At 36.3% G+C, this 26,866-nt stretch overlaps 1 protein-coding gene across 2 annotated transcripts in view; it reads right to left on the bottom strand.

Annotated features, from left to right (window-relative positions):
• ATRNL1 (attractin like 1) overlaps positions 1-26,866 on the bottom strand; it is a gene marked incomplete at its 3' end in the record, with an annotated part of 538,576 nt that overhangs the window by 283,833 nt on the left and 227,877 nt on the right. For both annotated transcript variants that reach the window (XM_082002290.1, XM_082002291.1), the window contains exons 22-24: positions 20,587-20,681; positions 19,945-20,023; positions 18,563-18,720 (exon numbers count right to left, since the gene is read on the bottom strand). In XM_082002290.1, the coding sequence (XP_081858416.1) occupies positions 18,563-18,720; positions 19,945-20,023; positions 20,587-20,681 (332 nt within the window). The remainder of the gene's footprint in view (positions 1-18,562; positions 18,721-19,944; positions 20,024-20,586; positions 20,682-26,866) is intronic.

Here is a 26,866-nt window from a genome sequence, read left to right as displayed (position 1 = left end):
ACACCTTTGGTGAGGGGTTATTCAAATATGATCTCTTGCAGCAGTGGGATATTTGGCAGTTAATTCCCACAATGTCTGGGGCCTTATAAAAGCACAAGGGCAGTGCAACTGTTTAAAAAAAAAGTCACCCTTCCAGGAAATACATTTGCTAAAGGTCACATGATTGTTTTACACACTTTCAAATGGAAGGTATAAAAACTCATTTTTAGTCCATTTCCTAAACGAATTATAGTCATGAATAATGGCAAACAAGAATCAAATTACAAAGCATGCCAAACACACCCACAAACTTCCCAACTATGGCAAAATTATGTGCTTCTCCTTCCATATTAGTGAGAACTGTAGTCTGTCTTGGGCAAAACAAGGTGAGTTTAAGCTTTTCCTCAGATTAAATATCTATTTTAGCATTTGCTGAAAGCGTGTTTATTTCATACAAAAACAGAGTAAAGTGTACTTACACTGGCATCGTGCCTGGGTGGGGGACACACACCACCAAAACAAAAAATACCAGGAGAAAATGAGAAAAGGAGTGAAACCTACCTCTTAATTTTCAACAGCGTAACACAGTTTCCTCCTCTTTGAGAAAAGACTTCTTTCCGTCACTTACTAAACCATGTTTTCATGTTGACTTGGACATGTTTTTGACTAACAACTGATAAATTATTGACATATTCGGATTAACGTAGATTTTTAAAAAAATCATAAAGATAGGTTTGTATGCAATTTTTGTAGTCTGACATTAAATCCCCCAAAATACCCAGCCATGGATTCAGCTGCAGACAACACGCAAACCCACAGAGCTCTCTGAAACTCACTTGGTGATTCTATGAAGCAAACAGTGGTGGTCCCATGGTATGGCTGGATAAATGGGTAACCTCTCCACAACACAGAACTGCATGAATGAAGGGAAGGACATGAAACGGATAAAAATGAAGTGTCTGCAAAAATTCCTCCAGAGGAGACACTACATGTATTTTTTCTCTTTTCTCTGCACTTCCCTGCCCTCTTTGATGTGCTTCAAGAATAAAAGGTTGTCACTTTGTTGTCACTTTAGAATGATCTACCCCTTTTTATGCTTTATTAGTTTGTGGATCCACCCGTATTTACCCAATGAGTATCTTCAGGCTAAGCAACCCCTTTAATTTCCTCCATTCCTTCATAATAACTGGAAAGAACCTATTCATAACAGGATATGAAAAAAAAAAAATCAAAGATAGATAATGGCTGATATTTCTAATGTCAGCGATAGCACCCAGATGCCCCAACATCTCCAGAAAATGAGCATGCAAACATCTAGATGACTTTAAAAATGCTACTTGGCTATTTATCTCTGACTTAGAGAATCTGAGAAGTGGGAAATACATCTGTGAAGAAGGGAGCAGGACACTACCAATTATCAATAAAAACACTGATTTGGCTGGGGAAAGAAAAAGTTTTCCCATCATATTTTCCTGATTAAATCATTACTTTGGGAACTTCAGTTAACCTGTTTAAAAATAAAATGCCATTCCAATTGTGTCTGCAGGTCAACTGCCTTTTACAAAAACAACATTAATATTCACTTTATGAGGTCAAGGAAAACATTCTCCTTAACAATATTTTCAGGTCAAAGAAACAACTTTGCTGTTGAAAGTTCATAACAGTCAGTTATATTCAACCAGTAGTGGCTTATTGAATATGAAAATTTATTTTATCTACATGATTAAACCAGAAACAGAAATGACAGTAAACACCTGTCATTTATTTTAATTCCTAAAATATTTCACAGAACTAAGACTGCAATGATATTAGTCAAAACAAATTCAATGATGTCTTTAACCAATTCTGAATGTTATTGCTTCATAATTTCTTTCTATTCCTAAAACAAAAAAAAACAAACAAAACTTTCAGAACAGAAGGTTGTTGTAGCAATTTATCAATTCCCTGAGCAGCAGGGCAAAACCATCAATTCAATTAAAGAGTATGTACTAGACCAACTGTATTATCATTCCTTGTGGAGCAAAGGGATCTAAGTGTCAACAAACTGGCAGTGAAAGAAGAGTCAATTGGTAAAAGACCAACTTCATATGTTTTTAAAACGTTCACACAAAATTTACAAAGCTGAAAAATGCACGAGTTTAATCCTCCTTTTTCTGAAGACCATTAACTGCTTTCCTGCAATCACTGCTTAGTTGTATGAAACAATTTTTTAAATTGTGAATTATCGGTCCTTCTAAACAGCTTCAGAGAATTGTAAACACTCTTCATCCACATTACTGTTTTCCCTCTGCAGCTCCTAAGAATGACTAGCAGGGTACCTGTCTGTCATGTCATGAGAAGGATGATGTAATTCCTTTATTAAGATGACACTAATCGTGTCACTTCACTTTTGCTTTTTGCATCCGAAGGAAGAAAAAAAGGAATATTGAAAAAAGGAAATTATATCACAGAAAACATAATAAAAGCACAGCAAGTACAGAAGATGGAACATACTTGCTTCCTCAAAGGAGAATCAAACCTATCCAGACAGATGGTTATATAATTTCTTTTTTAAACCTCTAATCTTAGAGATTTCAGAAACTACCTGTGCCACCTTTCCTTTTAGCATGTCTAAACTAAGTATAATTTACTGATATTTAGGCCCATTTCTTTTTCTATGGCTCTTTCTCCATTTCCTTCCCCCATCATCAGTCAGACATCTTTAGCTCCTTGACTGCAGTTATCACCAGTTCAATCTTCCCTTCAGGAGATTAACAAGTTAAGTCGTGTCAGTATTTCCTCAAGTCATTTTTTCCAGACCCCTTTGCAATTTTTACTATCCTCTGAACTCTCAAGTTGAAACCAGGAAAAGCTGAGTAGAGTAGGAGGACTGCTTTACAAGTTTCACTTAAAACACTGTTCTTCAAGGTAACTAATCCTGCTTTATGTCTTCGTATTAATTTTCATTTTGTTCCCTTTGTATCCTGACTTACTGTTTGAACAATATTAACACAAGTGTCAGCTTAGCAATAGAATTTTAGAAGTATAATATTACTTAGTATGATCATTTAAATAACAACTTGGTTTTGCTACATTGTAAGTTTAAGAAGCCTTTAAAAACCTTACTAATATTTTATATCATTAATAAAAATTGAATTTCTTTCCCTCTGCAAACTCCAGAAATGTTATTATATATATAATATATATATATTCTAACAGAAAACATAATTAACCTTAGCACACCTGCTATCATATTGTTAGTAAATTGTCACTACCGTACCTTGTATATTCATCAATTGAAAATAGGAAAACAAAAAATTCCTTCCTCCATAATTTGCTCTATTTCATCATACCAAGTGAGGTTAAACAAAGGTAATGTTAAACAAAGGTAGTGTTTAAATATAATGAAAATCAGTTTTAAAAATATGAGCAAGAAGTTAAGCAGTAGGCTTTTTCATATAAATAAAAATTCACACACAAAGCAATTCATCCACAGTGAGCGCAACCCCACTAACTCAGTGTTCATGCTAATGGAGAAAGCATGTAAGTGGACCTGAACAGAAATTGATGGTTTACTATCGTAGTATCATGCAGATTATCACTGTGAATAATAAACTACGTGAAAGCATCCCACAGATCAAGCTCCATTTGATGACCTGATTGAGCATTTGTAAACTCAGGAGTCTGAATTTAATGCCGGTGAGGAGGCTGGGGGTGCCCGGGGAGCTGGGAGGGGACACAGCCGGGACAGCTGACCCAGGCTGGGCAAAGGGACATTCCATACCATCCGACGTCATGCTCAGTATATTAAGGTGGGGGAAGAAGAAGGAAGGGGGACACACGTTCAGGGTTACGGCGTTTGTCTTCCCAAGTAACCGTTACCCGCGATGCAGCCCGGCTTCCCTGGAGATGGCTGAACACCTGGCTGCCCATGGGGAGGGAGGAATGGATTCCTTGTGTTGCTTTGCCTGCGTGCGCGGCTTTTGCTCTACCTGTTAAACTGTCTTTATCTCAACCCATGAGTTTTCTCCCTTTTACTCTTCTGATTCTCTCCCCTGCCCCACTGTGGGGGAGGGAGCGAATGGCTGCGTGGGGCTTAGTTGCTGGCTGGAGTTAAACCATGACACATTTAAATATGCCCAGTTCATAAGAAGAGACAAAATAAGACCAAATAAGACAAAGAGTTGTCAAAAGAACAGGGTTATTATATCCAAATTGAAGATGTTTTCAAGTAGCCCTTATTTATATGAACTCTCAATAAAATTCAGAGGAAGTGGACATGAAGAGTTGAGTATCACTCTTTACAAGGAAACAAAGACAAGATCAAGAGTATCAGATTAGTGTAATTTTTCCAGCTCCTCAGGATGCCTCTTCTAGTTAGAATACAGAAGTGAATTGATTACTTTGCAAATAATACAGCTGCAATTGATTTTTTTACCACCACTACCCTTACCACAGATGAATAGAGCTTTAAAAAGGATTTTCAGAACAAATGAAGTTCTGTGGTTAATGCCTATAGAATATAAATGAAGTGTTATTAGTTTAGGGGGAAAAAAAAACCCCACAGTGTAATCATTTTACAAAAAACGCATTATCAGCTTACAGTAGTTAATATAGGTGTGATGTGAATGAAATAGCTTTCCACCTTTTCTAATGTCTAAGGAGAAGGCAACAGCTACAGAAAAATCTATTCTTACTGATGCACATGGGACTTTACCACAAGAGTGCTAATATACCTGTTTCTTAGGGCAGAACACACACCTTTTGTTATACGCTCACTGAAGAGCTGACATAAGCATTTCAAAGAATGCCGCTGAATGCCTTCACTTTGGCATGGATGCAGTGATGCAGGTGCACCATGCTCATGTTAATGAGTGATGCTCACCCCCAGAGAGACACCAGAGCCAGAAAGTTCCTTTTAAACCTCTTGAACATATGTTATGATACTTTCTCCACTGACATCTCACCACCAACACTGCAAAGTATAGCAGTAACAATAAAAACCTGTAAAGCTTCCACCCTTATAATTCAGTTTAAATGCTGCTTTACACTATTTCCCCCTTTTTACCCTTGCTGCTACTGAAGAGATGCACTCCGTACTTGTTCTTTCCAATCTCTACTGTGTACACACAAGCACTGTCAAATTTTCAATACAGGAATGTATATTTAAATAATCACATGCCAGAAAGTGTAAAAAAAACCTCAGGGTTTAATAAGGACAATGATTATGCTACACAGGAACGATATCAGTTGAAAGAAAGATTAAACTGAAAAGGCATTTCATATGTTATGTTCTGTACGATGGACACAGCTTGCAACCACAAGTAGTACAAAGTTCCCTCCATGGTAAGAGTTACAGGTTTCTCGGGTGGGTTTTTTTTGGAGAGAAACATCTGATCATATCACTTTCTAGTATTACATGTTAATTCATCTACACAGGCATAATAAGAAACTTGGGGTCTTGAAAGAAGCCACTCATCAGGACAGCAACTCCAAAAGGGAAGAATTAAGATCTGACAGGATAAAATTTAAAACTATGTTTATCTCAGAAAATACTGTTCACACATTTTGGTTTTTATGATGATTAGAATTAGTGTCTACAAAAGTCACATCTCATTGTGCCTTAGGAGACTATCCAGATGCCATTGAAGTAACTTTTTTTTTTCTTCAAGGTGGCAGATAAAAATATGGATTTCAAAAGGTCTAACAGCTGGATAAATACCAAAATAAACTATCTCATATTTATATTATACAACTTACTATTTTAAATAATGACCTCAAGGTTTATAACCATTTTCATTATTTTTAAATCCTTGGGGTTGGATGGACTTTCAAGGGGAACGCACTGAATTGCACTGAATTCCTGGGATTGATCTTAATCTCTTCTGTAAATTCCTTGAGCTCACAGTTTATCACATAGTAATAAGTCATTAACTTTGAGTGTCTTAAGGAGAGGGCAAAAAATGGATCTTAAACTGTCCTCTGTTTCTCAGATTCAGAACTTCTGTACCCACAGCAAGTGAATTTTGTGCTATATTAATTTGATCAAGAAACCCAATGTGAAATACTTCCATTAGTATTTTTATAATAATCCATAAATTATTAGTTCATTATAAAAATCCATAATTATTAGTGATAATGAATACAAAAACTTTGTTATAAGTGAAAATTAGTCATTTTTTAAAAACTCTCATATGTACACAGCAGAGAACTTCTCAGAGACTACCACTGGGAATAAATCAAAAGTAAAATTACCTTAAATGAAAACAATTCAAAGTTTGCGTGAAGATGATATTAACAGACAAAGGAGTAATGATGATTCTATATACATACAAACAGCTTTTATTTCACTCGTTTGAGAATATCTGACAGCTTAAATGGCTTTTCGCTACCTGGACTGCTAGTTAATATGGCAATTTTAACAAGACTGCAATCTGTAACAATGTCAGTCTTGTGCATTTTTCTTGTCACAGTGAAGAATAATAATAAAAAGACAAGAAAGTAAAATCAGGACAAGATGAAACAAGAGGAAAAAAGGAAGGAAAGGCAGAAGATTCATCTTCCCCCAGTTTTGTGTAAGGTAGGTTCATCAAGGGGTATCAGAATGACAGATTGGAACTATGAATAAAGTTCAAGATAAATAATGACGTAGGAATAGAATAGCAAAATTTGTAGAGCGTATTGGTCTAAAACTTCATTTTAACAACTTTAAGAACATATGTGTTCAAAGCAAGTATTCTATAATGAGCAGTCCTCACACGTTTTCACAGGAGATCACTACTCTCCAATTCATGCCTTCATAGACCATTTCCTAACCCATTCTCAACATACATACCAATACAAGTAACAGAACTTCTACTCCTTCTGGATATTTTCCTGTTTCTACATACAAAGAGATTGTATTAATCCTTCTGGCAAAAGCACCACTTTGAGAAACTAGAATAATACAAATTCAACGTGGCACATCTTAAACTTCAACTAAAGGGAAGAGTACTTGCAAATAGGGATACGCATTTGTACAAATGTGCTTCTAATGCAAGGCATGGTGAGATTTTGGATATGCGTTTTCTAGTGTTATTTAAAGCTTTTGTCAATAACTGGCAAGAAAACAATATCATTATGAATAATTTTTTATTTAGCATGCTGAGGGAAGAAAGTGAAAATAATAGGTCACTTTTACCAAGCCATTTGTACAGGAGGATAAGGGGAAGGTAAAAGTAATCGTCTTTGATAGTATAAATGTGGAATCAAAGAATGAAGATTGTTTTCAAGGATGCTATTCTGGACTCAGTGACACTGAAAAACGTTTGGGGTTATGGTAGATAATCATTAAATTCCCAATGCTGTGATGAATGGGCTATGGTACTCCTGGATGTATAGAGGAAAATACTGAATGTAGCAAAAAGGGTGGATTGGAGTCATGAGAAGAAAGAGCAGGAAAAGTGGTGCTAAGGTTACTCTGCTTCCTTTAGCAGCACAGCATGGCTCATGGGAGAGCTGCTGAAAAGCACCCTTCTTCTGCCCCCTCAAGCACATCATTAATTCTGTATCTGAAACAGGTGTAATCACGCTTGGAAAAGCACATCCAGTTCCAGCATCCATAATTCCCAAGGGATATTGATACCAGAGGGTTCAGAGAAAAGCCACAGGAATGACAGTAGGACTGATGAAGAACTGAAGAAAAGGTGATAGAGTACATGGCAAGTATTTACAACAGCACATCCTTTACAGGAGCAAGCTCTTATTTCTAGCATAAATCTGTATTTCAAGATTAGCCCATAGAAAGCTACGCTTAGTATGAATCACATGTTCTTAAACAGTGGCAATAATTACCAGTCAGAACTATTTAGTAAGAGTCTAGAGCATACCCTATTTCTGGAAATACTTAAGCCAAGACTAGATTTTTTTTTTTTTTTAAATATATGGTCTAGTTCAAACAACAATTAATTTGTAAAAGCCTATGCTTTACTTTATGTCTCATTTAGATTATATGATCACAGCAGCCCCTTCTGGATTTATCATCTATGAGGTATAACACCAAGGTAGCAATGAAATCAACTGCTTACATGAAAAAGTAATGACAAGTAACTAATGTACTTCAAGCCAGATTTTAAAAAAAAGCAGATGACCTGCAAGCTCTCCACACTCTTGTTTAATACACTATCTGTCTATCTGTGCCTGATAGTTATTTGTACTGCCTTCCTGAAGGCACAGAGTATGTTTGTCTAACACAGGCCAAGCAGTTTTGGGTGGGTTTTTTCCTGTTTCTTCAAAATATATAAAAATTAGCTTCCATACAATAGAGAATACAAGAAATTTTAAAAATGGCACTGTTACCACAATTTAAAGGTCCTTAAAGCATTTCAAAATAAAAACTAAGAATCAGCATTTTATAGCAAAACCAAACAGAATCACAGCCCTAGCATCCTTTTGCACAGTCTAAAGAAGAGAGCATTCACACTATAATCTAACAAAGAGCACAGTAGCTCCCCAATATCTGCCCATTAGCAGCCAAGTTTGCAGGTCTGAGCTGATCATCTTGCTAAAGAGCGAGCTTGTGATTCTGCCCAACTGTGCTATTCTTTCCTTGTTTCTCAGGAATGACATTTATGGACTTTGACTTCTTCACATCTTCACATTGGTTAGCTCTGCTCAAACCATAAAAGTTCTAGTTAATCCATGAGGAACCATGCAATGACTCTGAATTTGAAAATCTTGGAGTCTCACTAATATTTTCATTTTGTTACCTCATCATAGAAATTAATATATTAACCATATGGTTAAAAAATTAATACCTAGCTTTACAAAAAAGAGGTCTACATGAAATATCTCATCACAACAAAAGTACCTTAGAAGAGGTCCCAAAGATCAACATAAGGCAACTATTTTCCCCTCTCAAGGATTGTCTTCTAGCAGTGTATGTAAAGTTTTAACTCCTTGCATCTGTGACTGCAATAACTCCTACACATTAGAGTGCCATCATAAATACTGACTCACTACAAGAAATATTCTTAAGCATGAATGTCTGCTTAATCTAAGGTAGGAGTCCTCGTACTAAGGATTCTGATTGTACCTTAGCCTTCTCCTGAGAATGGTCCTGCAGATAAACAGCCTCACCTTTTGAAGCTTCAGTGGTTTTGGAAAGAGAACTCTGCAAACTCAGCTGTAAGCACCCCTACAGTTTCTACCTAGCTTGCCATAACCTGAGGAATTAAGCTCTGAAGTCCTAAACAAAATCCCAGAGGTGTATTTCCAGTCATTGCTGTCAAGTTTACCTAGAGCTGGAAACTACTTTTTCCAGGGTTGCTGGCTCAGAGGTAGCTCACCATGACATACCTTGTTGGTTCAGTACTTGGAGGTCGGATTTGGAGCCTTCAATTCATGGGACAAGTGACCACGTGTTGCTGCTGAAGGACAATCATATGACGTAAATGAGCTCTGGTTTGCATTTTTAGACAGAGGATCCAGTTATTCCAGGTATCTTGTAGCTCTGAGTGACAATTCAGTTCAGCCTGATCAGCAAAAACACCTGTAACCAGAAGACCTTAGGAAACCCAAAAGCTACCCTAACTTGAAAACCTGAAATTCCTGTCAGTGTCAGGATCACGATCACGCTGGTGAGACTGACAAGATTGTCATCACTACTCAGCAGTTGTAGGGTTCCTGAGAAGCCTACTTCACAAACACCTTACGTTGGAATTTTTTATTTTGGACGACTGACTTTTTGTTTATTAAGAAAAGTTGAAAAACATGGATTTGGTCCCGTTTGGCACAAATCCAAATTTAAGCAAAAGTATGAGAAACGGAAATCCTGCAAGTTGTTCACATTTATCTAATATAGTCTTGGTTAGAAAGGGTAACCAAGGTTTCTAGAACTGACAGTCATGATAAATAGGATGAAAATGTCTATTCCCTACCACCATCTTCCTATTTCCATTCTGATTCCCTATGAGCCAAACATTTACTTTCACATTATTCTGACTGTGGGAGCCACTGCGTATGACCTTTATAGGCTTCTGCAGTTCAACAGGGCATGGATGCTTTCTTCAGGGAGAATCTTAAGCTTTGCAGGGTTTTTCCTTATTATTAAAAATTCAGGTTTCCATACCCTATCATATGTTCCCTCCCAAAATCCCAAGATTAATAATTGATTTATTTTCCTATAGCTAATCAAAAGCCCTGAACAAATAAGAGGTATCTTTGAGCAATATTTTCCATTTAATTCTAAATGTTCTAACCACAATTTACTTAATTAAGTAGATAAGGAAAATGGAAATTACATTAAAAAATCTCAATATCTACTTGCTAAACATCACAGGGAGATAATTTTTATTAGCATATACCATATCTATACATCTCTATTGTGTTATACAGCTACCAGTAGATGGTGCCTTGGTCTGCCTGGAAAAGAAAACCCTATACAATTGGTACATCAGTTACAGGAGTTCTTATCGCAGACATTCAAATTATACACCAATTAAAACTTGCATCATTGAGGACTAATTACTTCTTAATTAGGTGTTTTGGTGCCCTTAAATCGTCAGCTGAACTATTAGCAGTGCTTCTGCTTTCTGAGAAATCTATCAGCTATGTTAAATATTTCAGGTATTCTGGTGGCTCATATTAAACCTTTTCTAAGATGACTAGAAAAAGGAATGTACCAGGGAGAATCATGAAATTAACATTTATGTTTATTGGAGTGGTGTAGAAGTTGGCACAATACGGTTGACAACCTTGTTCCAATATATTTTAAGACAAATGTTAACTTATTTATCATTATTTGTTAAAATAAAAATATATAATCTAATAATCAGAGAACACCTCCTCATTTTAGCAATACTTCAGGATTCATGGGAAGCATTTTGGAAAATGCTATATTGGATTTGGGTAGATTACGTTTTATGGGAATATTATACAGTCTTATGATTTATTCTCCACACATTTGGCCTTGCAACTATAAGGAAATAAAATATCGATATTATTATAGAGAGTCAATTTTCCAAGACAAGAACCAGTAGGTTTCCGATACTGTATTTTATTACCTCAGAAAGAAAAAAGGTAATCATAATTACTGTAACAGTCCACGTTTGGATAGTAATTTTCAGCTACTTTATATAATGCAATAATTACATGCATAACAGATATACCTGTAATAATGCAACTATGACACAGAATTTTTAATATTGGTATTTAATGTATTGAAAAACAGAATGGAGTTTAGTTTTAGAATCTAGTACTGAAAGAAATTAATCTTTACCTCCACACTGCTGTCCCACTGATTTCAATTTTACAATAATTTTGAATTGTTTCACTTAGTCGAGTTTTTTCTAAAAAATACCTGTAGCGCAAATAGTCTATTTACATAGAATTGAGAAACAATGAAAATGTCCTTTTTTATATTTTAATCAGATTTAAGAACCAATATTATGCAAGATATACATCTGAATCTCCAGATTTTTTTCTGTCAAACAAACTAAATGTTCCCACCCTGCCATGCCCAGAAAGGTAGTTAGATGAGCCACTTTGGCAGAATAGCAGAGTGCAAATATATCTCGAGCAGCCATGTGATCTGTTACTGAAATCTCCGTTTCTTTAGATCTACATTCCCCACTTTACAATTGTCAGCTAATTCCCTTAGTGTCCAACTTAATGCCTACAGTAAATGCACAAAGCCTGACAAAATACTAAATACTATACTACAACCTTCCTTCACAATCTTTTCCAAAGCACTTGGAATCCATTGTTACCTGAATCGCTTTTTTCTGTGTTCAGATAACGAACTTGCATCTGCTTTTCTCCAGTCCCGTGGTCCTACCCTCCTGCTTTTGGCCCTGCAATTTCACATGTCGCTTCCTTCAGATTCTAGGATGGATATTACCTGTTGCCTAATCTAAGCACATTAGGCTTGAGTTTTGCATATAACTCTGTTGAGGATAGTTTTCATAAATGTATGTTACTTGTTATTATTATTATGATCAATCCTGACTTTACACTATGCTCAATATCATGATTCCTATTGAAAACTGAAACTAAGTATATATTTACATTTGAGGTTATATCTCAGTCATCTATAAAGTAACTCACTCTCTGCTGCTAGATGATGCCTTTTCCTGTTTTTTTGTTCTGTTCCAAGAGAATGTTCTGCTCCTTGCAGAATTCTAACTAAATGGTGGTTTGGTGGATTTCCCAGGTTTTTGTTCTTGGTATACTACCTTCAAACCTCTTTTTAAGAGGGGTTTTATATTTACTGTATGAAAACATCAATGTCATTTTGGAAGCTAATGTATCCACTTCATCATCAATACCTGTTTCAAGAATTACAGTGTCTTCACACATAGCTATATGCAGTTACTCAGCAGCCTTTATGAAAACCATTAAGGCACTTAGAAATTGAATTGTTCACCATAAATCACAGATTTAGGTATGCAGTCACTGACAGGAGGAGGTTCTGTACAAGCACAGCTACATGGGGGTAAACACAGATTTTCCAAGCCAAGAGTCCAGAATCATGACCTTCGCAAAATTCAGAAAGGTTTAAAAAAAAAAAAACCACAAACAAAAAAAACCCACACTGATTTTTATTTGTTAATTTAGTAATTAGGTGTGTGCTGCTGTTGTAACATCTAATGGCAGTGACTGACAAGGTTTACTTCTTGGAGCTTTTACAACAGTATAAGTCATTCATGAATGTTAAAAATTCAAAAAGAACTTCAAAACAAAAAAAGCTGAAATAAATTACGTTACACAGTAAATTTTATTACAAGGGTAGATATGCTTCTTGATTTACATTACACTCCTTCAGTTGCTACAGGCAGGCTATTAGCAGGGGATAGAAAATCAATTCTGAAACAGAAGCCAGTAAGCTGGAAGAACAATAGTTTCCCCTTTAAAAAAAAAACCAAAAAACCTAAAAATGTATATATGAAATAGTTTTGATTATTTGTTGTGCTACATACAAACAAAATGTAAATCTTCACCATAATTCATTATTCTGTTCTGGCATACAAACTAATACAGGGTGCCAAAAATCTTTTTCCTCAGAAACAACAGTGCAGGGGAAAAAAAAAAGAGAACCCAACAATATGCTACTAAAGCTTGCAGTAGGCTTGTTTAAGAATAATTAAATTCCTTCTTTCCAAAACATTTGGGCATTCTACGTGTACACTAACATCACATCTAACTTTGTTGTAACAATAATATGGACACATGTAAGGGATTCTATGATCAAAAATGAAGAACAATATATTTTTTTCATTACATACAAACCTAATTTTGCCAGGCAGTGCCTTGCTGCTGAGGTTGAACCTTATAATTTAAACTGACCCTCCCAATTAAAACTCAGACACTTGTGAATCTTTTATTTACAATTCAGGGAGGAAAGGAAATAACTACTAGAACAGTTGTTATTGCCTGATACGGGTTTAAAACTGGTAGAAAATTTTGCTGCTCAGGCAGAAGTTGAGATCAGACTGACTTACAAGTCCGACAGTTATGAAGAGATATAGGTGTATGAGAGCAGCTGATCCAGAAGCATTATTGCTGTCCTTAAGGGCAGAGTACATCAGCTGCCTAGCCAGGACAGCATTTTAAGGGTATTTGCTTGTTTTACATGCACTTCCTACTTTTCAGAATATGGGATCAACTGATGGGGGGGCGGGGGGAAGACAAGACATCTGTTACCAGCTTCAATGACAAAAATCCCTTGCCATAAAATTAGTTTCCTGAAACTGAAGAACATGTTGTTACTGCTGTTATTAATATTTGCATAGCTGTCAGAAGCCCAAGCTTTACGACTGCTTACTACTTCAGGGACCACTGACCATTATTTGAGATGCTGGCTACAGTCTGAGTTACTGCTTTTCAATAAACGTTACAGCCTTCAAATTCCATTACCGCTGGAGTCCGAATCACATCTACTCTCAAAATAAAATAAAAATGAGCAGAAACAAGTTATGGGGCTTTGCCAGAAATTCTGCTCAGAAGTCTAGCCTATTTAAGACAACAGCATTTTCTCATGGAATCCCATTTAACAGATACATAAGACATGGTACACCCAAAGGGTTGGGACTGTCAAAGACACTCAGTCAAACATACAGATGGTAAGTCTGGATGATAAATCATGTCCCTGTTACTTGGACACTTGAACCCTCTAATAACAAAAGATACTTTATACAGACTTCCACTAAAAAGATGCATAAACTACTGTTGCCTATGAAAGTCCGGGAAAGCCAAGCTTATGGGTCTATATTCATCCTCACTTTCCAGTCAAATCTGCATTACAGGAAACAGAGAAAAAGTGTGGTATAAACTCATCCAATAATGCGACAGGAAAATATCCAACATTTGCGTGCCAGCATACAACTACTACACACTTCCGAGAAAAACCGGTAGCCGTCCATGTTACACCCAAGAACAGGTCTATTTGTGGAAACGGCTTTAAGCTGAAGATGTTCTATATCACCATCTTTCTAATGACCCCTTATGCAACTATGTCGCATTTCTGCTTCTCCTTTAATGTCAAGGAAGAAGAGATCTTATAGCTAAATAAAATGCTTTTAGCATCAGGAAATTTAAATGCATCATTTTCCCCTGAGGGTTGCAGAACTCCCTGACTGAGCACCCGGCTGGGTGCCCATAAGGACAGAAGAAAGGTGCTGACTCATGGGAACCTAGAGTAAAATTTTATAAGAGTGGGACCTCATCTGAAACTGAAAATTTCATATATAGCTTTTATGATTGGCAAGCAATTCACTGCTATCCAGTCCTGAAGAACTTGTATTCTGAGGTCATTAGGCTCACCTGTGACAAAAATAAAATGGGTCACTGGGTAGTTGCTGACAAAGGGTTATCACAAACCAGCACATCTTGAGAAAATTCTTGTATGGACACAACCATCACATATCCCTTTTTCAAAGTCAGGAAATTGCATTTCAAAAGAGGATATTTTGTGTTAGAATCACCAGGGATTTATTAAAATTTAGGAAAAAACCTCCAGGCTTGCTGAATAGGTAACATGCATAATAAAAGTACTTGAGGAAGCAACTGTGAGCCATTGATCCAAATAATCACCTGCTGGGATGTACAGTTTTTCCTTGTAGTCATGAAAATCTTGAAGAGAACTGAATGCAAAACCAGACATAATATAAGTGACTTTGACAGAAACTGAAACTTGTACAATGAGGAGTGCTGTTCCTTCTCCTATAGAAAATAAAATGCGAAGAGCAGCAACTCCAACACCAACAGCCAAAACTTCCCAACATAATTGGAGCTCCAGTGCCAGCATAACAGGAGGCATAAAAGGGGAGCGGTGAAATGCGTATCAAGAACATAAATTGAAATATCAGGTACAAGGGAAGTAAGGTCACTATTTCTGCTTCCTTAGGAACTCATTCTTTATATAATCTATTCTTGACAAGTGACAATGAATAATGTAAATACAAGAGACGGGTATTTAGATTGTATTTGAAAAACGCTCGATGTGCTGAAGTGAGTATCTAGTCCTCTACAAAAGTATTGTGTAAAAAGCATGTGCCAAATTTCACGTTGCTCCCTTATTTATTCCTGTGAACAGAGTACTTCTCAAAGAAGCCATGGTGATTTCCTTAACTCTAACAGGATTAAATTTCAGTACTGAGTTGATACAAAATACCGCTATGCTTTTAACCAACATGATCTGACCAATGCAGCATGACTGCATTAGAGGAAAGGACTATGGTGCAAACAGTTTGGTGGCTAAGACCACTTATGCGTAGGCCAGCTTCTGTGACATCCAAAGTCCTGCACTAGAACACCGAGCTAACTCTCCAATCACCACAGAAAGGCAAAGGTGGCTAATGCAGGAAACTAATTTCTAGACCATTTGAAAATTAATTCAGAGACCATGTAGAAGAGATCCCCATTCTGAACAAGAACTCAAATGTTGGAGCAGGCCCAGAGGAGGCCACAAAAATGATCAGAGGGATGGAACAGCTCTCCTATGAGGACAGGCTGAGAGAGTTGGGGTTGCCCAGCCTGGAGAAGAGAAGGCTCCAGGGAGACCTTATTGCAGCCGGCCAGTACTTAAAGGGGGCTTCGAAGAAAGGTGGGGACAGACTTTTTAGCAGGGCCTGTTGCGATAGGACAAGGGGTGATGGTTTTAAACTAAAAGAGGGCAGATTTAGACTAGAGATAAGGAAGAAATTTTTCACAATGAGGGTGATGAAACCCTGGCCCAGGTTGCCCAGAGAGGTGGTGGTTGCCCCATCCTTGGAAACATTCCAGGGCAGGTTGGACGGGGCTCTGAGCAACCTAACCTAGTTGGAGATGTCCCTGCTCACTGCAGGGGGGTTGGATTAGATGACCTTTAAAGGTCCCTTAGAACCCAAAGATTCTATGATTCTACAATCAGTATCTTGACCCTCCCAAAGAGTCCTTTCAGCAGTATAACAGTAACATAATTTTTGTAAGAATTATCATCATTTAAATGGACACTCTCTGATACAGTAATAGACTAATATCAACCACTTTTGCATATTGTGAAGGTGAAATCTGGTATGCTAAGAGATGCAGATGATCATAAATATTAGAAAAGTGAGCCCATTTAGTACTGGCATCAGAAAGTTCAGCCTCTGGATAAGGATGAACCATGACTTCCCTCTCAACCCTATGTCCTAGGAAGGCTCATTTATTTTTAAAACCTCTGTTATATGCAGAATCATAAAGTTAACATATAAAACTGAACTTGTTTTCTCTGAAAAGCTCCCTACTCCATTTAGCATTTGAAGATCTTATCTACTGCTAGAGCACCAAACATAAGAAATCTGTACAGGTAATGTGAACCTTCAGATATTCCCTTGGAAAAGGACGAATCACAGCATAAAAAAAAGTTGAGAGCTAAATAATGATCTTGTTGAATTAGGAAGGCAAATACAGAGGACAATATTCACATCCTGAAACATAATTGGACGTCAGCATTCCTGTCCTGTTGCATAAAATTGGAGTGACTTAATTTCTAGATGGAAGAAGTGTTTTATGAAAAATTAGCAGGACGGGAAAGGAATAATCAAGCACCATCATCTCCACGACAGAACTCTCTAGACTGATGAATTTCAATATGCCTCAAAAATAAATACAAAAAAATCTGTGCAACTGTGGCAGATAAGGAAAAGTCTGATAAAAAGAAACAAGAGATGTAATCAATTATCAGGGATTCCCTTAATCAAGCATTAAAACATGTTGTCATTAAGGTGTTATGCTGAGTAGAAATGGCACAGGAAGGAGCTGCAACCTGCTGACATCTGACAGAGTTGCACATTACAGGAATACATGTCTTACAATGCTGAGAGACCACTTTCCAATCTTAAAGGTGAACGGAGTGTGTAATGCATCTACAGCTTCCATTGCTTCATGGGTTTGTTTAGGAAGGCTGTTTGGCAACTGAAGTTGTTCTATCCCTAGGAAGTGGGACTGGTGAGTGTAAAAAATATCCCTACTATGAGGAGTAAAAAAAAAGCAGTTAACCTTCAGGATTTTTTATATAAAATATTGACATTTATGCACGTACTAAGTTGCACAAGTTCATCCCTCAACACTGTGTAACACATATTTACAGTTAAAATTCATGTATGATTAAGGAAAGTCTAGCTTTACTTAACAGAACACAGTAATAATATTTCCCTGCCAGTTTACTTAGAAGACGACTGCATTAATCCAGGAGGCTCCTCACCAGATGACTTTGTCATATATATATATATGATATATAATATAATATATATATTCATATATATATATGAAACAGGCTCTGTATTTTATAAAAAATGAGGGTTGGGAGGGAGGGTTCCCCATCAAAATGGAAATCTGTAGCATATTTGTAATTACAGTTAACTGGCAAGTATTTTGAGCTTGTTCCGGTTTCCTGAGCAAATCACTAGGAATTACGAAATTTTATTATCATTGTTAACAATTTAATTTTTAAGAATTAATTCCATAAGGGAGCTATAGACAAAAGCTGGCCATCCACATAAAAAGCTCCTTAACTGGTACAGGGGACAGAGATTTTACAAATGCAGCTATAATAATGGTAACTATGAATACTGCTGCAATTTCAGGGGGGGCACAACCATCGTTGCACTGACTTTTTTGAGTCTGCCACAGCACAGTATCTCACTATTCCAGAAAACATTCAGTGAAAGTGATTGCAGTGAAGTCAAAGAAGGATATAAATTCTAACCAAATATACCTGGTGTTAACTGAAGTTTATTATATTGCAATAGGAAATAGACATTCAACCTTTAAGAAAATCAGAGGCTAAGAAAGCTAATGATTAATGAAAGATTACACACAAATTTCTAGGTACATACATACATATTTGTATGCCTTCTTTTACGTACACATCTAAATGCATAAGCTATACTACAAATAAATATTTATGTTCTATAATTTTAATTGCAGATTTTAAAATCTACAGTCTGAAGTATGATTCACTGCCAAAAGCACAGTTCTTATACACAGAAAATACAGCAATCAAAAACTACTACTTGTATGCTTTCTGTATGAGTGAAAACATGAAATTCAGTGTAAAGCTAAGATGTCAACATCTTTATAAGTACAAAAAAGTCATACTAACCTGTATTTTGATTGGCCAGGAGAAATTGCTGACATAGACATAGAAAGTGATGTTTGGGTTGCTCCGAAAGTTAAATTTTTCACAGGAAAAGCTATCTCTGTATTCCTTAATATTAGCCTTAGAAACAACAGGAATCTCTTCTCCAGATATTGTTCCAGCTATAAAAAAACCCACATATGTACATATATATATTTTTGACAAATATTAACCATCAATTAAAGGTGCCAAAGTAAATTTGCACAAGAAACTTAAATTCTTGAATTATTTTTGGTGTCTTCATTCTACGACTTTAATAACACTTAATTATGGTTTATAGGGCACATCACATATATTTCATATACATACAGAGAATTCACAGAAACTTTGACTCTGGTTTCAAAAGATTATGAATGAATCATAAAATTGACAGAAGTTACATGCATTTTAGAAGAAAGTTGTTATGGTCGGATAAACAGATAATACACTTTCCCCTACTAATTTCCATTCCATTTCAACAAAAAAATCATAGGTTTATAAAGCTTGAAAGTGAATTTGTCTATCTTACATTATTGCTGTAGAGTTTTAATTATTCATGAAAGCTCTAGTAACATACCTACTAGTAAGTATGTATCGTTTTTTGCAAATACATGGGTGATTGTGCTAAGTTAAAATAAAGGAATAAATGGAATTTACTAACTATGGTACGTTAAAATAGTTCAGAATTATATTGATGAAGAAATTCATGAGATTATGTTAGATAAACTGTGAACCTTCTTTAAAAATTATTAATTTTTTTTTTAGTATGATTTAATTTTAAGCACCTTGCTTCTCCTTGGATGTGGTTTCAGAAAGTCAATAGAACTGATTCAGAGAAACTGTCTAAATAAAGCTTTTCTTCCTTCTTAAAACAAAGAAGAGTAATGGGGTTCAAAGTTGGAGAAAAATAGATAAGCAGCTCCTTTTATCAGCATACACAGAAGAACTTTATTGTTTGATATCAATGTTAGGGCTAATAATTAAACTTTTAGCTTGAACACTGAAACAAAGAAATAAAATCTGAGTCTCCGCAGTAGTTAAGAAAGCAATTTATCTTAATTAAAATCACAGCATTTTCTAACACTGTCATTTTAAAAATTTAAATAGACTACAAGCTTTTCCTACCAAAGTAATTTTAATTGAATAGGACAGAAAGTTAACATATTAATGAAGCTTTGTTCAGATTGCAAATTATCATCTGAGGTTTAAATAATATAATTAACAATGGCATAATGATAATGGCAAAAGAACACATTTGGTTAAGTTCTATTATCAAAATTAGCACCAAAGAAACAATCAGGTTGAAACAGCTTAAAGGATCATGAAATCATACGGGAAAAAATCGTCATACCAAGATTCACCCTCACCTGTAGAACCAATAGACCATGTAATATTGAGGTTGAAGTTGTTTGATGCATTAATTGATATATCCAAATTTTTATTTGACTGGATAAGAAAAGAAAATATATTGAAGTTAACATTTAAACATAAATAGAAAGGGTAATAATTCAGAGCCAAAGGCAATTCTCTCTTTTACTTCAGTAAGAACAGGGTACAAGTGTATAACTACACCCCAGTTATCTTTTCAGATTGTGTTAAAGATAATGAAATAATTTTCTTTATAAAGCTAAAGAAAACATACATGGAAAATGGTTATATTTTAATTACAATTCAAAAATTACTTTTCTTACCTGTTAATAAGTATTTCTTAACTGAACGGTATACTCTTTTAATTCATCTCAGGAAGATACTAAAACTCGTTATCCATGGGCACAACAATAAAATAAGCCAGCTGATAATTTTTTTGAGTATCAGTTGATCTGAAGTACACCAACCATTTAGAAAGTTTTCTCAATGAATGCACTGGAATAATTTTCAGTTTTCAAAAATATTTGAAATATATATAATAACTTATATGCACTTGGCAACTCTTTAATCATGGTCAAACAGAATAGAAATCTCAATCATGACTGTCCAAAACTTGTCTAAAGTTAACAAAATTTTCTTACCTGTTCTGGATTTGCTATAAAGTTTATAGCAGTGTGATGGCGATCATCCTCTTGCAATAAGCTGAATGTAAACTGGTAATCAATCAGAAGACTGTCTGTGGGCAAAACAAAATGTAAAAATAAAGTAGATTCAAGTTCATACATATTAAGAAAATCTTTTGCAAGCACCTAAAAATTTGCCATTCATGGTAAATGCACATTACCATGTGCATTTCACTAAGTATTTGCACTATAATGCCTTGAAGCGATTAAAACAAAACAAAAAAAAAGAAGCAGTAACAAAAAAAAGTTAAGAAAAACAACTAAATTAAGAAACAGATTCTACCACAGTGTCAGAGCAGCTATTACACATAACTTGAAATAGTCATTCTCCGTTAAGTAATTATTCCAAAATACAGTATCAAGTATTGTTAGAATGTTATCAGATCCCCAATTTTACTCTGAAGTTATTATTCAAATATTCTGTTCAAAATGCATTTATGTATTCTAATTTTACAGTCATACACTTTACTGTGTTATATAAGTAGTTTACGTAGCTACATTACTGTAACACATTTCAGAATTATTAAAGTTTTGGAAAAAAAGTTGCGTCTATAATAAAATCATACAGTATGAAGGCATGATACTATAGTAAATGAGATTGCTAATAATAAAGTGGCACAGTGGAATTTTCAATAGAAATTATTTGAGTACCAAGCACATACTTTCTAAATTGCCAGAATTCTAAGAGATTTCGCAGAGTGGCAAGTGATACAAACTCTTCATATTACAGAAACAAGTAGCAGTTTAGTATTGACTCAAAAAGATTATATTTCACTTCCAAATGACATCAGTTCTATGCATTTTTCATTCAGCCCATGAAAGGAATGGAGTCTGCCAGGCAGTTCATACCATCTCTGCCACTGCTCACTAACAGCACACCCCGATGGCCAGCTACAGTTGGCATAGGCGCAGAAGGAAGAAAGGGCCATCCTCAGGTGACCCAAGCCACGCTTAACCCTTCCTGCAAGGAGCATAAAGTGATTCGGACAAGTCAGAAGACAGACCTTTTGAGACACCTCATTGTGTTCCTGAAGTTGGAAGAATGAGATTAACCCTTACTTGGGTCATAGCACTAGGAATGACTGAAAAGGAACTTTCCTGCAGGACGTGGTGTGTAGGGGTGAGTGGGGAGTGGATTTGTCAAGGTGAAGCAGGTTTCCAGCACTTCCATAATGCACAAAAAAGATCCAGTCACCAGGGATGACTGTTGCTGCAATTCATAGAGGGAGCCATGTAGGATCCCAACGGGCAATGTTTAGTGCAGTCAGAGTCGAGAATCAGCAGAGTCCCCCGAGACATAAATTGTATTTAGCAGATTGATAATGCTGGTGCAACAGTCAGTTGTGATCCGGAGGTGGGTGCGGTGGATGGATCTTGAATGCTCTGTTACAGGGGCAGGTATCTTCACATCAAACAGAATAAATCTTCTAACTCTTTGACCTGATGGTTCTATAGAGATGAAAAGATTCTGTTTTTTCCTCTGTCACAGGAAATAAAGAGGTGCCTTGTAAGTGTACATGATTCAGATGATTATTTTGTGCATGTTAAAATATGGTTAGATGCAAGTAATCGTTGGTGCTACATCCTAGTGAATAACTTTGAAGCCCTCTTTTGATCCCTCTCTTGATGACATTCTACTAGTCACCAACACCACACCAGGAGTATGTTACATATAAAAAATATGTAATCATAAAAACAAAAACAGTAAATACAAAGAGAGTGAAAGATTAAGTAAAAGCAGGGAAAAGCTGTGTCAGCCTTTTGTTGGACTCAATAGTTTGCTTATTGCTGACAATCACCTTTTTTGCAGCAACACATCATCTGAAAAAATACACTCTGTTGTATTCCATGGAAAGCCTGACACAGGAAAAAAAAAAAAATCTTACTGGTCAATGAAGCATGAATATAGGCCAATGTACTGTCTTAATAGTTAATGTTTGGGGTTTTTTTATTTTGGTTTTTTCTTTTACACTGAGTGTGGAAAGAAAATTAGAAAATAAAGGAGTTACATGAAAGGAATTACCATGACCTTCGAAGCTGAAAAGTCTGCCCTCTTTATTATTACCCACCACAGTTCCATTATTCTAATAAGAGTAAGTTGATCTAGATGTCTTAGATAATGAGTTCTGATCAGGTATTTGCAAGCTTATGAAGCAAAAGATTAATAAAAATTAAATTAAGACCCCATTTATTTATTAATACTACTCCACACTTCTATAGCTATGCAAATCTAATTAATGAAGTCTCATTGACTTTATTAGTAACAGTGTGCTATATCTACATATTTAACGGTAAGATTACCATTGCAGCAGAACATATTTAAAGGTAGCAGGACAGCAAAAGGTGGCAAGTAGAGATTGACCCCTATTAAAGGGATGGATAAACTCTTTAATAATCATGAGTAGCAAGGCCAAAAGGCTAGGAATAATGTATAGATATGCTAAATCTCCTGATCTGGTCAACTTTGGCTCCCACTTAATACAAGTGACTGCTTTAGCATGCATCTCTGCAAAGAGTGTTATTGTAAATGTATGGTGAGAAGCACCACAGCATGCACTCCTGTGACAGTTCTGGCTACTGCAAAGGCTACATGATGTAAGAAGTACTGTAAAGAGGCATTCTGGACAAGATAATGTTGATTTGCTCATAATATAGGGAAAATGACCATTTAGTCATCTTCTAAGCCCAGACTGTGCCCTCTCAGAGACGCAGGGTATCAGCCAAAGACCAGCAGTGATACATGTAAGATCTCATCACAAGGCAAAATTGAGAAAGACACAGGACTATTGTCTCCCAATCAATATGAACAAACAGATTTTCTGCACGTTAAGTTTAAAAAATTTCAAAGTCATTTACTCTTTTTAATTTATGTTTTACTTGCTATAAGCCAAGAAAATCGGAACTTGTTTTTTCAAGGAATGCAGGAAAAGGCCTTACATCAAAAAAGAATGTTAAACTCTACAGATCCTCATAACTTTACCATATGTCACAAATCAGGAAAATACTGCCTTTTTTTTTTCCCCCCCTGCATTTTTACCTATAATACAGCTGAAACATTAAATCATGAAAAGCAGTAACAGTTGATTATGTATAGCACCTTTTATACTCAAGATATCCCAAAGTATTTTATGGAGTTATTAATCAGTAATCACTCCATTAATAGTATCAAATACAGTTATATATCATAGAATAGTTTGGGTTGGAAGGGACCTTTAAAGGTCATCTAGGCCAACCCCCCTGCAATAAGCAGGGACATTGTCAACCAGGTCAGGTTGCTCAGAGCCCCGTCCAACCTGACCTGGAATGTTTCCAGGGTTGGGGCATCCACCACCTCTCTGGGCAACCTGGGCCAGGGCTTCACCAGCCTCATTGTGAAAAATTTCTTCCTTATCTCTAGTCTAAATCTGCCCTCTTTTAGTTTAAAACCATCACCCCTTGTCCTATCGCAACAGGCCCTGCTAAAAAGTCTGTCCCCACCTTTCTTTGAAGCCCCCTTTAAGTACTGGCCGGCTGCAATAAGGTCTCCCTGGAGCCTTCTCTTCTCCAGGCTGAACAACCCCAACTCTCTCAGCCTTTCTTCATAGGAGAGCTGTTCCATCCCTCTGATCATTTTTATGGCACTCTTCTCGACCCTCTCCAACAGGTCCATGTCTTTCCCGTGCTGAGGGCTCCAGACCCGGATGCAGGACTCCAGGTGGGGTCTCACCAGAGCGGAGTAGAAGGGCAGAATCCCCTCCCTCGACCTGCAGGTGACACTTGATGCAGCCCAGGATATAGCTGAACTTCTGGGCTGCGAGCACACATTGCTGGCTCATGTCCAGCTTCTCATCCACCAGTACCCCCAAGTCCTTCTCAGCAGGGTTGCTCTCAATCCCTTCATCCCCCAGCCTGTGCTGGTACTGGGAGTTGCCCTGACCCAGGTGCAGGACCCTGCACTTGGCCTTGTTGAAACTCATGAGATTCAGACGGACCCATTCCTCGAGCTTGTATCCCACACAGTAGCCGTTATCTCCTCTGTAGTACTGAAAGAACCTTGAACAATGAAGCTTTTGTTATTCAAGAAGCGTTCTTAGAGCCAACACATGGAACTGGCCCTGGGATTCCTCAATGTTACCAAAGGACCTTTAACTTATAACATGCCAGCCCTACGAATCGGGAGGAAAAGAGCTTCACTGAACTATTCAGAAGGAGCATGTTTCTCAGCACTAATGGACACAAAGTATAAAGTTTTTATTCCAGAGAGACCTGCAGCAGAGAGGGACAAATCATTAAACCTATCTTGGCCACAGAGTGGATGTTGCAAAGCAGAAATACTTACCTCTTCGTAGATGATTCTAGTTCAAGGAAGATGGCTAAAGCGTGTGCAACTTGAATGAAGCAGAGCGCTGCCTAATGCAGTTATAGGATTGCACAGTGCAAATGAAGTCGGGTGCACATGAAAGAGCTGACACTGAGCAAACACTCCTTCCCATCTTTCTAAGGACTCTAAAATTATGCTGAAGAAGTTTCACTGTTTGGAGGAACGTTTATTTTCATAGCGAGGATACTTCTGGTTGGCCAAAACTTTGAGGAAGATCTGACTGGACCTATTCTTATATCAAACATCCCAAATCTCTAGAAGGCTCTAAAGCTAGATTTTATTAGAATATAAATTAGTAAAACTAATTTAAAAGGAAATTCAGAGAGTAGAAATTAGAAGGGATTGTAAAGAAGTCTCTCGTCCATCTTTTGCATCCTGCTGCTGGGTCTCTCGCCCCTTCCTCCCTCCCTCCATTCGGTTCAGCCTATACCACAGGAGTGGCTTCCCCCACACACGTTCAGCACTCAGGATAAATATCACCTCCCTCTCCTCCAGAAGGCTTCGCCTTCTACAGACTGCAGCAGGCAGAACAGCTTTCCTTCCCACTGCCAAGCCCCATCCTGAATATAACCCTAAAACATAATCTATGCCACTACATCGTAAGTGCACATAAAGAAGCAGTTACACGGTACATCACGCCGTGTTTCCCAATTCATAGTGCCATTCAGCACTGACAGCTTAGCCTGGAAATAAATACAAAATTTAAAGTAGAATTTAGTTGTAAGAGTACAACCTGTTCTGAATAGTTAAAGGTATAAATAGCCAAATGTATAGTAGCTAAATGTAGAAATAGCTATTTAAAGTCCATTCAGTATATCCTGTTGATATGTATTGTTCTGTGTATTTACAATCAGGAATTTAGAGGAGCCTGAGATTTTACTCCCTGTATTTTTGTTTCTACTTTAAACTTTTAAAAAGCCACCGTAAGTATTTTTACCCTTTACATAAACACATGAGACTTTTTGTAAGTGCTTCTGTTTATAAAGACACACACAGAACAGATTGCTTCAATTAGGAAAGAAATTTGCATCACATATAAACAGAAACAAACAAAAAAAAACCCTCACTGCATTTATATTGTAGCATAGAATGACAATGAAAGCACAATGATCACAACCACTAAACATAATCATCCAACTGCCACATGAGCAACACCTGATAAAAGTAATCTTATAATTTTCATCTGGCTGACATATAGAAATAAGATTTTAAAACTATTTTCAAAAGCTGGTGAACTCTGAAAATAAAATAAACAAATTCAAACTTCCATAAGAGGTAGCAATCAAAATATTATCAATAGACATTAACATCTAAAAATTAAATATACAGACTTATAGAATTATTTCAGTGAATTATAGAAGAAAATGCTTGATTCTCTGTAAGTACCACTGATGCACTCTGTGGCTTATTTTGGTGACTCTAATTTTTCTGTAAGAATACAGAAATCTAGAATATGAATCCCACCTTTTTTCAAAATATATTTCCTCAATCTAAACTTAATTCTCCACACATTTTAAATTCACAAAGTGTCAATTAGCTATAATGCTTTTCCAAAGAGACTAGATAGTTAACTACCTTGAGCATTGCAGAGACTCTTAATTATGGAAAAAATGTTAATGACATTACAGAATTACTGCTGCTTTTTTTTTTTTTTTTAAGTTAACTGAAAAAAGAAATTACTTGAAACACACCATTTTTTAACAATTACTTGCTCTTCCACATATCTCCAATCTTTTGGAAACACGAAGACGACAGTTTCACCTTAGTTGTGGATTGTTTCAGTAAAATCTTAATATCCAATTTTTTTTTTTAATGCCATCAATATCCTCCATGCTTACATTTTCCCACTTAATATGTTTGAAATAACTATTTTTTTTA

Source organism: Phaethon aethereus (genome assembly GCF_964289735.1).
Source record: "Phaethon aethereus genome assembly, chromosome: 7".
Taxonomy (NCBI): domain Eukaryota; kingdom Metazoa; phylum Chordata; class Aves; order Phaethontiformes; family Phaethontidae; genus Phaethon; species Phaethon aethereus.
This window is presented reverse-complemented; position numbering and strand designations above follow the sequence as displayed.